This window comes from Spodoptera frugiperda, chromosome 10, assembly GCF_023101765.2.
Source record: "Spodoptera frugiperda isolate SF20-4 chromosome 10, AGI-APGP_CSIRO_Sfru_2.0, whole genome shotgun sequence".
Classification (NCBI taxonomy): Eukaryota; Metazoa; Arthropoda; class Insecta; order Lepidoptera; family Noctuidae; genus Spodoptera; species Spodoptera frugiperda.
Window position 1 is genome coordinate 6,750,783 of NC_064221.1, and position 17,769 is coordinate 6,768,551.

The window sequence follows — 17,769 nt, forward strand, 5'->3', positions numbered from 1 at the left end:
TTATTTGTATAAAAAAACATATAAACAATAAAATAGTTGTTTATTTTATTATGAATGGAACTAGAATTCAAATCAGTTTCAACGTAGAAGGTCACGCAAGGTTGCACATGGTTATTGTAGAAAAAAAATAGCAAAAGGTTCACATCACACTTTTATTGACTTTGAAGAACTAATATTTTTAATAAATTTTTAGTTTATTTTTTCGCTTCACGTATTTACTATTTTATTTGTCATTTTAATAAGTTTTAGTTTATTTTTTCGTTTTAAGGTCTACATTATTTATCATATCTTAAATAAAGGTAATATTTTTACAGAATACTTTTAATTTGCTTGCACACAGCCTCTATTGAGAACAATGGTAAGGAATATATAAAAAAGTCTGAACAAGACAAAAATAATTCAGGGAACCAAATACCACAATATATTTGATTTCAACAGTTTTATTATTTTGTTTGTTTTAATATGAAAAACGTTTCTGTATTTTGTTTGAAATCGGTTTAAATCGGTTACAAATACATTACAGTCGTACTACATCAATGATTTTTTATACCAACTGTTTTTTTTAATGGTTGCATTCTCCTTATTCAATTGACGTGATCTATTTGAGCTTTTGAGAATTTGTTCTGAACTTCTGCGCATTTCTTTTTATTATCGCATCTGACCTGTACCTGAGTTTTGTTTATATAGAACCTTATAAATAGATACATAAGTTACATAATCCTCTACCTATCTATTTATACATACAGTAATAGGTTAATTGTTTAATTTCGACACTGCAACTATATAAATCAAGAATTAAAGATGTTTGATATTACGAAAATTAAATAAATATCAAATAATATTAGTCACAAAGTATAATTTATTTTTATAGAAATAAATCACTGAATGTGTTGGTTGCTAAGCGCAAATCTCGAGAACAGCTAAACAGATTTTGCTAAATATTATTTAACCTGAAACGTGTACGTTAATGACGAGGTTCTTAAGAAAGAGTAAAATAAATGCTTTTTCTTTCTTTCTAAGATTTAAATAGTAATTTCGACACATTCATAAGGAACATCGGGAAATAGAACCTACTCAGGCAAACTACGGCGAGATTTAATTATCACTCCTATTCAAAATTTCTACCTATATTAATACTTACTCGTCAGATATTAATATTTTGTGGACGTTGTTATGTATTTCTAAAAGGTTTAAAAACAGCCCTAATTATCACTTTTTATACTTTATTGGACACATACATTAAATAATATTACATTGTAATATCTAGTAATTTGAGTTCAGTGGGTGGTCTCATCACAAACGGCGATTTCTTCCAGACAACCAAGACGGATTTTTTTTAAATGATCTGTTTGATTAAATACTTACAATGTTATGTTTCCTATATATCGTCAGTGACCCGGTTGTGGCCACTTTAAGAATTTTGTCGACTTTGAGGCTTTCTTAACTTATAGTTTTTGTTATCACGAACATATTTCTTGTAAAAAGTAATTTAACATGTATTAACCTTGCCTAAGAAAACCCTTTTTTTAAAGAACGTCCAATAGAAAAATAACTGTATAAGAAAGAAAAAAAAAAGGCAGTTTGTGCCATTTTTGGCCAGATTCGTGCCATTTGTGGCCACGGTCTTGTGCCAGTTCTGGCCATCAAAAAATACAATAAAAGTAATCAAAATTTATTAATTAAATTGGACATTTTACAAACAATGGTTTTTATTTAGTTTGGAAAATATGAAATATTATTACTTCACTTGAATTTAACTTACAAATAAAGAGATCAACAATTATATGACGTTGGTAAAAGCTGCAAAGTAAACTGACCTGCCCTTTGTGTGAAGGCAATTTATTGCATCTCTGAAAATGAAAAATATGTATTTGTTGATATGTAAAGCCAAGGAAAAAAAGCCACGATAAAATAAAGGGGAAGAAGTCAGGTGTCTATGTACATTAGTTTTGCATCAGCCATGTGGCCAAAGATGGAGAAATTCATAATTTTGTCTCCATTAGTGGCCACCTTCTAATAACCGCACTTCAGAAACATATGGCGACAAAATAACTTTAGTTTCACTTAGACAATATATTCTTCATGTAGTATTAACATAAACATCCAAACAATAAGCATAGATTAAAAAAATAAAAACCAAATCCTCACCTGCTCGCCTTAGCCTTTTTGTTAAGATCTTAACAATTTCACCCTCAACTAAAAAGAATGACTTGTTGCATCGAAGTGAAGTTTGACACATCAAAGCTGCCAACGGTATCAGTGTCTCCAATATTCAATATTTTAAATACTGTATATCACAGAGTAATTTATTTGTCCATGCCTTAGTTATAAATATTTGAAGATCCAAATGGCCACAAAGGGGTCGGTGGCCACAACCGGGTCACTTGCCCTACCACAGGAAATGTATGCACGTTGATACACACTTACTACATTGTCTATAAATCTTTTATGTATATGATCTAACTAGGTATAAGTACCTACCTATGTATGTATTTCTGTACAAGCAAGTCCAAGTTCAATGCTGATCTTTGTTATGATAACGTAGAAGAATTTTCTAGATTTGAACACAGTCAGTCAACTCTAGGAAATTAAGCCACTGGGCTTATTGCAATTCTGCGTTTTATTTTTGTTTAGAATGAATGAACCCTTGTAGGTTTACTCATCCCAAGTGCATATAGAATACGTTGAATGAGACGAAAAGATTTAATTTTTATTCCTTGGAATAAGGACACAGAACTAGATAGTAATATTTTATGTAACTTTTTACATTTCACCAACTATTGTTACTCTTAATTTGTTTCAAAATACATGGTTTTACCATTAAAAATACATAAAAAAACACTAGATACTAGGTACCTGGGAAATTGTTTCGCAAAACAAAATACCTACTAACGTATCTACGATAATAATCTTATTTTATGTGTTCAAAAACAGTTTGTAGCTGCCACCAAAAAACTCTCAAAAATAGACCTTCAAAACATTATACATATAAAAACAGCTACTCACCTACCTATTAGTTACTACAATTAATTAAAAAATAAAACAAGAATTACCTACATGAATAATTAGATATTGCAACACGATTTTTTCTCATAAAACCACAGAGAAAAACAAAGGAGTTCCAACTGACAGCTTCGTATATTTGCTTTTTAATCTGTAGCAAACGTATTTTAGCATACAGCCTAGTTGAAACAAGCACCTGGTTTGCCGATGTGCTATCTGTTACCACGTTAAAACAAATAGAATCGTTGTGCACACAAAATAAGGTTTATTTTAACTTAAAAGGGAGTCAAGTCCTTCTAAGTTTATACTATTTTAATCCCATCTTGTTTGAATCGAGCGATTATTATGGAAGCTAAAAATAAAGCTAGTTAGGAATGCTGTGTGCCAAGTGCCAACTGACAGATCGGATGCAAACTTGTAGTTGCAACTGGACATTAATGAATGGGATGATGAATTAAAGCCTGTATATATGAACATTTATTATCAGTAGAAGTCTAATTATATTACAAATTTCTAAATTAATAAAAAACGTAGTCGATAAGGACAGTCAATAGTTAAAAAATATGTTTTCTATTTTTTACTAACTGACCCGGCTAGCTTCCTACCACCTCAATTTTTATTTATCTACTTTCAAACCTTCCCTGGACTTCCACAAATAAGTCAAGATTAGCCAAATCGTCCAGCTGTTCTCGAGTTTTAGCGAGACTAAACGAACAGTAATTGATTTTTAGATATACACATATAGACATATTTTACGGTCGAAATGAATAACTGGTCAATCCAAAATCTGCACATGAAGGTCGATTTTTTATTTTTTGACATTACTTTTATGTAGTTTTAGTCAAAAACAGAATACGATCTAGACATTTCCAAATCAAAATAAACTGATTCAAGTATCAAAAGCGTATGTTTTATTTTTATGTTAGGTTTAACCAAATTAGGACTAGGTAGTAAGCTTTTTCGAAGATATTAAAATAATGTTGATTCAATTAATTTTTTGCATCCCGATCTTGATTTGTCAGTCACGTGTCGCCTTATTAGCAAATCAGTATTGACATTCTATAAAAATATTAACAAAAACGTATGAAGTTTTTGTCGTAAAGGTCGAGTCATTAAAAAAAAAGTAATTCATATACTATAGTAGTTTAGTTCTAGTTTATAAAAAAATATTCAAAGTATGACAAAAAATGTAAACTTTATTAAAGGTTTAAACAACCTCACGTGGTACCACACGTGTAATTGCTTAGCGCCATGATAAGAGCCATGCTTCGGTACGAATGGGCCGGCTCAGCTGGAGTGATACCACGGCCTCACAGAAAACCGACGCGAAAACGCTTGCGTTGTGTTTCGTTGTGTGGGTGAGTTTACCGTAGTGCCAATTACTCCCCTTCCCAATCCCCGATTCCTCAACAGGATAATTGGATATTTAATATGTAATAAGTATGTGTAATAAGGGAATTAAATGGTTGTTGAACCAATTTCTACCAGCATTGCAGGTAAAAGCAGTCGATAAAATATAGTATGAGTTGCAGCCATCACTCATTCATACCGGTGTAACCAGCAGGTTAACGATAATGAATGGGAACAAAGTTTTTAATTTGAAGGTTAATGCTACTATTACAAATTACATCGCAATGTATGTAATAAAGTATCAAAACTTTGTTTTAAATTATTTTTTTATGTTTTCATCATTATCACATCACGTTTGTTAACATGGGTCTATGCTAGGAGAGCCGAGCACGACGCATGCACAATTCGTCTAGTGTGACCCGACTTACAAGCTTCGAATGAGTGCGCTGCGAGCATTTTGTTCGAGTTTGGCTGTGTTCCACCTGTTGTCGGTTTTGTGAAGAACACAATGGAATTACAATAAAAAAATCCTAGTCTTATGTATTCGAAGAATTGGGTAAGGATGTACAATATTCGCCTCAAGCCACGAGCTCACTGCGGAAAACTACGTTCGAGGACAGTGATCGTTGTACGTCCACACTTGATACTGCTAGCGAGGAAGCCAAGAACGGCTCCGCTTGAGCTTTGCACGTGCTCAGTTCGTCTAGCGTAGTTTTTTTTTTAGGGATTACTAAGACGGTACACTTTTATTGCAATTTTTCGTCAGTAACGAGTATGTTCTGCGTTCCATGTCAATTAATAGGTAATATAATTAGTCAAACATCGAGAAAAACTTCATTTATAATTATTCGTAAATACTGATTTAAAATTTGGTAATTGCAAAAGCTGATTATTTTCCCTCAGATATATAACAGATTAAGATTTTTTGAATTCTTCTTTCTTCTAGCGGTTAAACGCTATTCATACGTATCTATTTCCTGATAGAAGACACTTATAGTTGAAATAGCACACACCTACGATTAGATACAATTTACTTTCAACTAAACACCTATAATGCGCCCAAATCATAGACAAATTGTATGCAAAATTGCTCTTTAATACCCTTCAATTAGGGTTCAAAAATGCAATAGCTGTGCATAATTCTCCCATGCGATTAGTCCAATAGAAATTAATGAACAAGTTGTTAAATTAATTAGTGATTACCTCTTTTGTGATGGCTACAATTGTTGGGTATCACGAACTACATGTTAGTGATTTAATGGACACGTGATAAAGATAACATAACTAATCTCTCAGAAAAAGGAAAAATTATTGCCATAAAATCGGGGTTCTTTGATCCTTGGGGGTCCGAAGCAGGTCTAATTAGAAGACTCAGTGGTCCTTTTTAGCTGCTGAGCGTGGCCACCAGGGTGTTAGGGAGGTAAAAATCCCACACTCCCTAGTCTTTCTCTTAAAAAAGCTAGACACTTAATTTACTCCTGTAATAAAAAAGGGGTAACTTTGACCTAAACTTTTAGACTATTGAAAAACGAATATACGCTTTGTTCTTGATTCCTATTGGTTATATGTATAAATTGGGTCATTATGCTTATTTCCATACATCCAGCATAGTGCAAAATATTAATAAAACACTTGGATTTTGGAAGACTGGGTCATTGAATTCTCGAGTCCTATCGGTCACGTCAGTTGCATCAGACGCAGCCAAACCAAACTACTAATAATACAATAAAGGCACAAAAATATAAACATTATTCTCTATTAAGAGAAATAAGAATATTGAATGAATTGGGCGACCATTGTTGTTTTAAAGAGAGTACCTAACAATGGTAGGTATTTGTAGCTAGTTTTTTTCGCCACAAAAGATGACGTTTAGTATGAGTTTGCTTTGAAGCTTGCTTTTATGAGTTTGTTCTGCGTTCTGATTGACCGGATCATATAAATCAGTAAGTACTGGTCTGCAGTATATTTTTGTGGAAATTCACTTTGATAAACTTATAGGTTTTCTTTTATGTGACATGACTGACTATAATAATGCCAATATTGTCAATGAAAAAATGCATAGTATCAACTTGTCGGGTCGTGGTGACCCGGTGCTTCAAGCTTCTCATACATGAAAATGCGGGTTTGAAACCTAACAATGGCAAGTACTAATGTGACTTTTTCCGAGTTACACGTACTTTCTAAGATTATTTGGATACTACTGACAAACGATGAAGGAAAACATCATAAGGAAACTGGGGCCTATAATTTCCATTTATAAGTTTGAAATTGCCAACCTGCATTGAACAAACGTGGTGTTTAATGCTCAAATCTTCTCCGTGTGAAAAGAAGCCTTTGGTCAGCAATGACCACTGAATAGGGTGTTGATGTGATGATGATGATGATATAGGACCAATCGATTATAATATGGCGATTAATCGATCACGTTGCTTTTAAAACTAATGAAATGATACAGACACGTGATGCACATATACATATAATTAAAAAATAATTTTAGCATATCGTCTAGAAGTGGACCACATTAAGATGGAACTAGAAATTTCTAAACACAAAAGAGAAACTTTAAGAAGACTTTTGCAACGTCATACGAAGTTCAATGACCCCGGACATTTTGTTTTTTTTTATTAAAATCCACTGTCTACTACATATTGATGACATTATACGAAGAATGTAAAGAATTTCGTTTAAAAAAGAAGCATCTTTAACGACTTTCTCTTGATAGGAGATTGGGCGACAGAATATCGAGATTAATACAGTCTACGCTCCGCCAAGAGATACGGACACACATTTGTATTTGTATAAAAACAAAACCTGTTAATTACTGGCCTAGTTTGTGAAATCGGGGTCTTATTAATAGATTTTCGCTTTTTATTTTAGTGACATAGGTAACTAGTTATTTCTTAAATCTACTGTGTTGTTGTGACTGGATTATCTGTAGCAATCTGTTCATCAAGCTTAGGTATGTTTTAGCTTTAATGGTTGTTTATCTAAAAAACGTTTCCAAATTCAGTAGCATGAGCATATAAATTGTATTTTTTAACTATATTGTTCTGGTTGCTTGCACATCCAAGAGTCCATTAAGGCCAGTAGAATACCTGTGCAGGACCCTGTCTTGCAAATGCTGAAACGGTCCTATTTTACCGTAGGCAAAATGCATACAGCGTCTAATCTCTGCATAAACTGTACATATATGTCATTTTTTTTTTTGCATGTGAAATAAATGTCTTTTTACGCATGCCTAAATAAGGATTTTGATAAATTCCATTAATAATATCTAATACTTTTTAATGCGAGGAAGTCGTTATATTCCTTTTATTTCTATGCCCATTGCATTTGATTGAAAATATGTTATTTTTTAAAGAAACCAGCAATCTTATTGATAAAGAACCTAAATTATCTAATATTAACAAAATTTAACCGGTTATCCGCAGTTTATCAAAAGTTAAGCCGGCAATTGATCAAATATTTATGCGTAAGATAACTATCTAAGTAATAGGAATAAATCTTAAGCCATTAGAGATTCAAATCGTGATAAGGAATTGGGTATCATGGTTAAGCCGTATGGGTAATCGTCTGAAGATTTATATGATTGATTGTCAATATTATGAGCTTAAAGGTGATGGGTATTAAATGGATGTAGGACCTATGCCTAACTTCTTTTTTCTGGTGTTAGACAGATCACCTAAATACGGTTGAGTATCTACCAGTAAGACCTCTGCTTAACTTCTTTCTATCGTATTTTCTTCGTATGTATGTGTGACTCAGATTTATATGGGATCAAGTTCAAGGTTTCGACAGATCAGTGCCTAAATACAGTCATCTGTCAATTTAATACGCTTATACTGAGTATCTACCAGTAATCAGGTATGCGTAACTCAGATTTATATAGGATCAAGTTTGACAGAAATAATGTATAGATATCAAGGTTTCGATAGATCAGCGCCTAAACATCGTATCTGTCAATTTAATACGCTTATTTTGATATAGTTGTTTAGATGTATTAATTTGTTAAAATAAATGCGTTTCATGTGATCAACAAATGTTACGTCATACGTTGTTATGGTTGCTGAAAGGTATATGAAAACATACAGCTTTGAGAGTGATTGTTCAGGATTACACGTTAGGATTTGGCTGACAGTATTAGGGTGCTTTTTCATCAGAGATGTGCTATGTAGCTACGCTTACGAAGATATAAGCTAAGTAGTGACACTATCTGATCGTTTCCACTGATACTAAGCTATATAGCTGTGCTATGAAGATGTGCCGCCGCAAAGTAGCTGTGCAACGAAGAGCAGCTCGAGTATACGATGTATCGATAGTAGGATCCATAACACACAACCATAGCACGCATCTTTCCATATAAAAACATAGCTTAGCTGAGCCAGTTTCCACCAGTGCTAACCAGTGTGTAACCAATGAATATGATTGGTGGAAGCCAAACATCTGCAACAACGTAGCATAGCACATCTCTGGTGGGTATGTACAATGCAAATAAGAAAAGACAAATGTTCAGCCAAATTCAATACTTAACCTATTGAAACGTCAGAACTGAGATTTATGACATACGATTTTTTTTTGTGTCTGAAGTAACATTGTTAAAGTCTGTTGTTACCTAATACAGACCAACTGTTTAAACAATTTCTATTCTTTTTGCACCAAAACAAAGAGGACAATATATATTTTTGTGTGAACTTCTTAGCGTTATAATAATAATTATGATTTAATTATTATGATATCGGCTTACTCACGAAACTGTTTGAGGACGAACTCGACTAGGTTCAAGCCATGCTAGAGGCTCATATGCTGTTGCTACTCGCTGCAGCAGCAAAGTAGCAGCGCGACAAATGCTGCTCATGAATATGAGCCTCTAGCATTTCTTGAAACTAGTCGAGTTCCTCGTTAAACAGTTATGTGAGTAAGCCGGTAACATAATAATTAATTTAGTATGTCTCACGAAAGTTATAGTAAGATTATGATTAAAGGGGTTTGGGTAAAGTTGGCGTCGTTTTGAAGATGAGCGGCCAGTAATGAATCTTAAATATTATGAAAGAACAGAATACAGCGATTAAAAGCTATTATGGCCATATTTCTCTAAACCATATCGGAACTGAGATATTTGGTTTTATATTGGTAATTGAAATCGAAGAAGTTATTAAATGTTATTGCACTCTTTTGGGTGTCTGCCATATTTTTTTAGGAATGCTAAATAAAATAATTCAAATACAGTGACTAGAACTGAGTAGATGAATCGAACGGACCCCCAATGTCTTTTATCTATGGGCCGATGGTGTGTAGTAACAGTAACAGTAACAGCTCGTCCCTTACTGTTGTGTGTTACTTTTTACGCTTCTAATCTCTCGTGGACTTGTGGATAATTATAACGACTTGGCATTTCATTGGACATTTCATTGACTGACCCAGTATAGCTCTTTATATACAGGACGGTAATTGAAGTATTTATAGAGACTACATTTTTAAATTTTTCAAACTCTAATATCTCAGCTTTGATATAACTTAGGATAAAAATAATCGAACATATATGTGTAATGAACACAGCAGAACAAAGTAACATGAAAATTATTGGTGGCCGCTGAAAAAAAAAATGACGCCACAAGTCCATACAAAGTTACTCAAACCCCTTTTTTGGTTAAGTTAGATATTGAATGGTATCAATGTGCTATTTGCATAAACAAAAATGCTATGTTACGATTACGACATTGGACTCGATACAATTGGTGCTCTTCTGCCTACCATTTTGAAATTAAAGTTAGGTTATGTTATTCGTTTAACAGCCGTACCCAAAGACATTTAATGATCACTTAAACTATTCCTAAGTAACGATTTTGTACAGAAAACAATTGCTAAGGACTGGGTTAAGTAACCATTAAATGACACTCAGAATGCTGTTAGATTTTTTGGTATAATTTGCAAAATGATTGCCGATATAATAAAACTCTATACTTCTTCCTCGGTTTGCACTTATTACCAACGACGTAGTCAATAAACAAAATAATAGTTTTAAAATCCTTCCTCAATCTTAGACAATTTGCATAGGAATCAATTGATTTAATTCTACGATTCCAAATAAGGTAATGGTTTCTTTAAGTTCCGGTATCCATTTTCCATAATGGACAGTAATGGAATGGAAATTGCAAGTTCAAAATGGCATTGTAAGGACCTTATACAGCCCATGAACTTCTACATTGAACTTGAACTAAGATCGTTATTCAAGCAATTTGAGTCGCTATGTTTATCAGCAACAGAGTTCAATTTTAATTGCTGTTAATTGAGTGTTTTGAACGGTCTGATTGCAGGATGGGGGTAATTATGGACTTGTATTGTAATATCGCGTAATATTGTGTTTTTGCGCGTAGTAGGTAGAGGTGCACATGTTAAACTAGGGTTTTGTTGGTTATTTTATAGGTTTTATGAAATAGGGTGAACTTATTGTCAGTACCATGGTATGCTCAGGATTGTATAAAATGAATTGAGTATACCAATGGATCTGGGAATCTAAATCTGAGGCTTTACTATTAAGTATTTTCAGTTTCCTACACTACCAAACCGGCCAATCAAAGCGCCGAACGCGGTCTCGTTGCGATTTCGTTAAACGTAAAACAAACTCGTACTATGCCTCTCTTCTATTAAGCAGTTCTTAATTGTTATGAAAAGGGGACTAGGAATTATATGATATTGGTCAAAACGTAAAAGAGAATATAATAATTATACACACTTGCAGTGTTATTTCGCAGTTACGATTTTAACTCCACTTTAATAGGAGCAAACTGATTTCCATACCAAACCCATCTATCTTAATTAAGAATGTCATAATAGAAAAACCTTGCACGACCCGGACATCGAACCTATGACCTCCTACGTAGTCAATATAGGTGGAAAGATTACAAAGTTTTAGATGAATAAGGAAATAAATCTTAAAATATTTAGTAATAACAATATTTAATGAGATTCTTAGACAAAAACTATACTTAATTTTATTTATGTTATTCCGTACGTCGTATTTATGTACTTTTTACGACTACTAATGTGTCATTTAAACGCGAGTAAGTACCGTAGTTATTATTTTAATGTGTAATTAACTATAATAATATGTTGCATGACGAATTTTGTTTAACAGAACTAGCCATCTAGGTATGGTATTCTGATCTGGAGCTGCGGACTAGCTAGCGGGTTTACCGGGGCTCTGGCCTGAAAAGCAGGAGTAGGAACGGGGTGGTTTTTAGTCAGTAAGAGTCTGACACTCCCTCTCGCTTCGCCCAAGGCGGGAGCACCCATTGGATGATTTCCCCCTTTAAAAAAAGGTATATATTTCAGACTGGAGCCCCGGTAAACCCGTTTGGTAGTCCGCAGCTCCGGGTCAGGCATCAGCCCAACTGGACCCAATCTATGGTGGTCGGATAGCTTTTTGAGGCGCGCGCGGAGTTCGTTTAGTGGAAATCTACTTATGACAGTGATATTTGCCCAATCAAAAGTCAAGAAAGTCAACCCCTTTTGTCATATGCTTAAAGTTAGCCGAAAATACTTTGGCTAGCTACGAAACTAGACTCGAAGACATAACCTACGTATACATACACAGCATTTCTTTCAAAAACTGATATCGACTATTTAATTCAGGTAGGTATATCGAGATCGATCCACAGATTTCTGATTAAGATCGGATATTCGGAAAACGAAGCAATCACAAAAATAGTTTTAGTCTATAAATTCTTAAATCTTTACTATTTTTTATTTAAATCTTTACTACTAGAATTTCTTCATTCAAGATATTGTCCTTGCGTTTAACTGTTTCTTACGATAAATATTTTATTGTTATTATAAAATATCTGAACATACATTCGTTGACCATAGAACGTGTAACCAGGTGTATTTTACATTGTTTACATAATATTTTAAATCTTAAGATTCAAAAGAAAACGGGCTCCTTTTAATACAAAATATACTTTGTTTTTGCAACAGATGTTACAGCAATTATATAAATAAAGAAAATAATGTTTAATCTTTGTTGTACACACCCGAATTACAAACGAATAAACACAGTAATCGATATATTAGAAAATTTAATTTATTTACAAGTTTTTCTAATGACACTATCGTATCGTATAGTAACGGGTTCCTTTATTTTTTTTCTATTGTCAAACATAAAATTAACAATTTATTTAAACAACGTGATTTGAACGTCTTAATATCAAACTTGAGTTTGATCTTTAGGACATACATTTCCTTCATGGACTTCCAAATTGTCTAGATTAGATACCAAAATTGAGTTGTGGATAGTGGGTAATGTATGTAAAAGTGTTTAATAACATCGAAGTACAGGCAAATCATGGATGTAAAGCACCTACGCTTCTGACTAATTAACTGATAACTATCCAATTGAAATATATATTTTTACTTCTAAGACTTGTGACTTAGTTTGTATTGTTTTTAGTATTGAAAATACGTCAAATTATCCATCGGTTTCAAACGCATATCATTAATTAATTAGACATTGGTGAGACCCTTAAAAATTTTCTGCACGTTTTTAAAATAGTATCTAACTATAAAACTAAGATTTAAGTTTTATCCAAATATACCTAAATCTACGATTTAAGTTTTATCCAAATAGCATCAAGATTTAAATTCAGTTGACATTTAAGCAGACTTAGATTTATTATTTTACTTTAAAAGAATACTAAACAGATGTTGTCATCAATACGAACATTAATAGGGATTTATGTATTACCCACAACTTTGTGAATTTTGATCGTGCAGCGTCTAAGCATTACTATTATATTCTGCCACTATTTGTTTGCCATGCACCGCTGTTGGTTTTCCATTAAATAAATAAATTGTAGGTTGAAATAAAATGTCATCTACTTTTTTAAATGTTGGTTTAAAATTATAGATGAGTCACAGATATATGACATTACCTAGGTAATTGTTTTGAATGAGGAGGCTTTATAAATAAGAGGATTAAGACATACACATGCACTGATTTTTCGCCACGTAAATAGGTATAGGTATTTTCCTTTATATAGCACTATTTGGTATATAAATGATTTTTTGAAAGTAAAGTTCCCTAAATAAAAAGTCTTAGGAAATGTTGAACGTGCTCAATATATTTAATTTAAAATATATCCATCGATGAATCGATTAAATTTAACTAATAACTTTAAAGTATTTTTGCTAGTCAATCCTTTAATGTAGACATTTTACTTTATTTTAATTAAAATGCAACAGTTAATTTCTTACTAAGAAGTTCTATCAAAAACAGTTTTTGTTTTCTACAAGTTCGTTTACCTACATGACTAATATAATTAGAGGTAGATATTTATAACGTACAAAAACCAGTAATTTTGTTGCATAAATACACCAAATTATAACAATAGTACCTACAGATAAAATTTTATTCTTGAAGTATCCAAAATAATTTATGATTAGCGAAAATAAAAATTCAAGAGATAATAAGTAAAATAAAAACAGCGGGAAAATACCACAGATTAAAACAAATTAAAAGTACTCACTAATAATTGCAAATACATATTGTGTTATCCGCGTTCCTTTCGTCCATTTTAATTTCGTTATTAAGAAATTCATTTTTTTAAAAACACTGACCGACCACCGACACAAGTGAAACGCATACAGCCAAGCACGACCGTGGCTTCAAACGAACTGCCAACTGTGTGCGATCGCATTCACAACAAATCAATCGTTTATTTACAAGTTTTACAACGATACGTCTAAACTAGAACGTGATACATTTATTTTTTTCAATTTCGGAACGTAAAAATTGATAATAAAATACTTAAATACTACGTATTACTTTCGTCATTTATTTAGCTAAAAAAAATTACAATAATGTTTTGGCGGGTAATGGCATTCATTGTTGAATCTGTGGTTCTTGTGTATTGTTTTTTTTTAATTCTTATTGTAATTATTATAATCAATGAATGGCTAAATTATTTTTTTACCAATTGGGTGGTTTCCTAGGTCAAAAATAAATTATTTTGACATTTCAATAAAATAAAATATCCCAAAATAATCGTACCAAGTTTTATTCATTAATTTGATGATTATACTTATTTTTATAATTTATCTAGCTAATTTTAGAAATTGAGTATGCTATTTGACGCACAAAAAATATGACGTCATAAGTTGCGATCTCCTACAAAATTCTTAAAAAAGTAACGTTTTTGACATTTCGATAAAAGTATTGAATTTGACTAGTAGAAAACTACCGTATTATTCGGTATAGGGAAAGATAAATATTACCTATTATTATGCTAGTAACCTACTTTGGCATACAAGTTTGTATACGAGATTCCTATTTATAGCAATGCAGATTCTACATAGGTACCTGGTTAAATGTCCCAAGTTTCGTGATGCAAAACGGCAACCTTGCTCAACTAATTACGATTTCAAGTTTTATTGATGTTTATGTAAATATTTTTATTCAGAATTATAATGCTAATTTAAGTAGAATAAGTATGGGAATCTCTTTTTATCCATCCTTGAGACGTTTTTGTTGGTTTTAAATGAGTTTAAATCAAGTTGTCACGTGTATCGAATGCGCAACTTAATTAATTTGTAAATAAAATTACCATTTTGTACATCAATAATGCTGTTCTTTCTTAATTCGACGTCACTCTGTCTGACGGTCCGTTATTGCGCTAATAACTTGAGAACCACTTATCCGAATTACGTGATTTTTTCCTAATTCCTAATAATGTAGGCACAGGTGTAACTGGGGCTAAGGTTAACTGAAATAGGTTGGTATTTGTTTTAATTTCGTAAATTGCAAGTGTTTAGTTGAATGTTGGTCATCGAAATTGGTGCAGCCGTTTAAGAGTTCAATGTCAAACAAACGCGTGTAAAAAATACAAAAATGTGCTGTATTAACGTACAGCACATTATGCTATCCTCAATTGTCAAATTTCTTCAATCGATTTTCTATTTCATTGCAACACAATAAAGTCTAATTTATATTTGGTAGATTGTAAGTACAATTTGATGTGCACCTGCATCTGTCACGAATCTTTATCTATTTCTGTACGTGTGTCACTACAGAACTTCTAAACGGCTGCACCGAAATTGATAAGATGTTTTGTGTGTTACAATCCTTTCTTAGATAGTTTGAAATTATAACATGGCGATGTGAATGGCTAAATGCGGGCTGAATGACGTAGGTGCCTGTGTTAGCAGCATAGGTAGTGACGTGATAAGTATTTGTAGCATCTATACTAATATTATAAAGCTGAAGAGTTTGTTTGATTGTTTGTTTGAACGTGCTAATCTCAGGAACTTCTGGTCCGATTTAAATTTTTGTGTTGGATAGAGCATTTATCGGGGAAGGTTATAGGCTATAAATCATCACGCTACGATCAATAGGAACCGAGAAGAGCTGGTGAAACCGCGTGGAAGTAGCTAGTACTAGCATATATCTATTGGTCGAAAGAACTGTGAATGTCGATTATTGTCGTCAGCACTTCCTATTTGTCATGACCGTTAATGAATTTGTACTTTTATGGGATCATAAGGGTTTAATAAGGAGTCAAAAAGTATTTGCTTAAGACAACCTTTTATTAAGGAGGGAAAAATCATCCAATGCTTTCTCCCGCTTTGGGAGAAGCGAGAAGGAGTGTCAGACTTTTGCTGACTACAAACCACCTCGTTTCTTCTTCTGCTTTTCGAGCTGGAATCCGGGTAAACCCGCTAAGTTTACAGTTAGCAAATCCTTTTTATGTTAAGGAGGCTTATAGTCCAGTATTTTCCTTTTTTCTTTTAAAACAATAATATGTTCCCCCACTCTAGGATTTTCTCCTGTATCGCGGGTGTGTTTGCATACATACAAGTACAAGGGTCGTGCGGAGACAAGGAAGGGATCTTTGATTGAAATACATGTTTAAGTACTTCAAAATTTCTTTATGTCTTGTATATGTTAGTATATAAAGTCACCGTATAATCGAATGATTATACAAGCTAGTGCTATTTATTGTTGAGTTATTTCAAACCGATTAGCTATAGATATAAATTTAATTAAAATACTTTCGTTTTAACTAGAAAATACTAACTGTGAATGAAATTAGCGGAATGTTATTGGAACAAATAGGCGTATGTGAATTTAATAAGTTGATAAAGCAGGTATGCAATATACCTATTTAACGATAATGTTGTGCTTAGGTACCTACTTATCTGGGGACACGGCAGTACCCCCACCAAGTGGAGCAAAACATTCTATTTTTACATTTGATGGGTCGACGTTTGGCTGCTATCTCGCTTGATGATAAGTGATTATGCGGCCTACGGTGGAGCACGTCTGCCCATAAGCAACCGATCTGCTTCCGAATAGATAGCTGCGGACTATGTAGCGGGTTACCGGGGATCCGGCTTGAAAAGCAAGAGTAGGAGCGTTGTGACTTTTAGTCAGTAAGACTGACACTTCTTCTCGCCTCACCCGAGGTGGGAGCAGTCATTGGATAAATCCCCCCCCCCCCCTCAAGAAAAGCCCTTACTTTCGTCACATCGTGTTTACTGTCGATTAGAGATAGAAATACAACAATAACAACACAAAGTAAGCACCAATATCACACGTCTTATGAATGATAACATAGTCACAATAATTCATTATTTACGTAACAAAAAAATGTCACAATAATTTGCCCAAAAAGAATTCTCACGTGTGTGCCGTGACTACACACTAGTGGTGAATCGAGACGCATCAATTATAGGGTTATGTGACCTCATGCAGATATCGTGATATATCCAGTTGTAACTGGTAAAATAGTATACCTAGACTCATTAGTGGACCGGAGCTGCGGAATACCTAGCGGGTTTACCGGGGCTCCGGCTCGAAAAGCAGAAGGAACAGGGTGGTTTTTAGTCAGTAAGAGTCTGACACTCCAAAAAAATGACTCATTACTGGAGTGGTTAAAAGTGTGAGATCTCGGCTATGATACCTTTTTCTATTACCATCAAAAGGCGTTTAGCTTTTTGGATAGAAAGACTTGGGGGTGTAGGATTTTTACCTCACTAAAATCACCCCAGTGGCCACACTCTGCAGCTATAAGGGGCACAGAGTCTTCTAATTAGACCTGCTTCGTAGCTCCCACGGTACAACTCCTGTTACGGCTCATCCCTAGGGAGACGTCTGTCTCCCATGAACTTCAGTTTTGATACCTACCTACTCAGGTGCTCGAGAGGTCCAGACTCCGACTATTAAGAAATCTTCGAAAAACCGAAAAAAGCCCAGTAATAGTATTGCCCGACCCAGGAACCGAACCTGAGATCGCTTGCCCGGCAGTCGTAATTGCGACTACTCGGCCAACGAGGCAGTCTTTGAAATAGAAGTATATGATTCTTTGGTTTGAAATTCTGAACGAGTTTTGGTAATGAGTACCTATTTAATAAGTGTTTCCGAGT

The 17,769-nt window shown here is 33.6% G+C and overlaps 1 protein-coding gene across 1 annotated transcript in view; it reads right to left on the bottom strand.

Moving 5' to 3' along the window:
- Positions 1–14,162, bottom strand: part of LOC118277493 (facilitated trehalose transporter Tret1) — a 33,575-nt gene extending 19,413 nt beyond the window's left edge. The window contains exon 1 of the mRNA XM_035596318.2: positions 13,875–14,162. Coding sequence (XP_035452211.1) covers positions 13,875–13,947 — 73 coding nt within the window. The 5' untranslated portion in view covers positions 13,948–14,162. The remainder of the gene's footprint in view (positions 1–13,874) is intronic.
- Between the last annotated feature and the right edge of the window lie 3,607 nt (positions 14,163–17,769).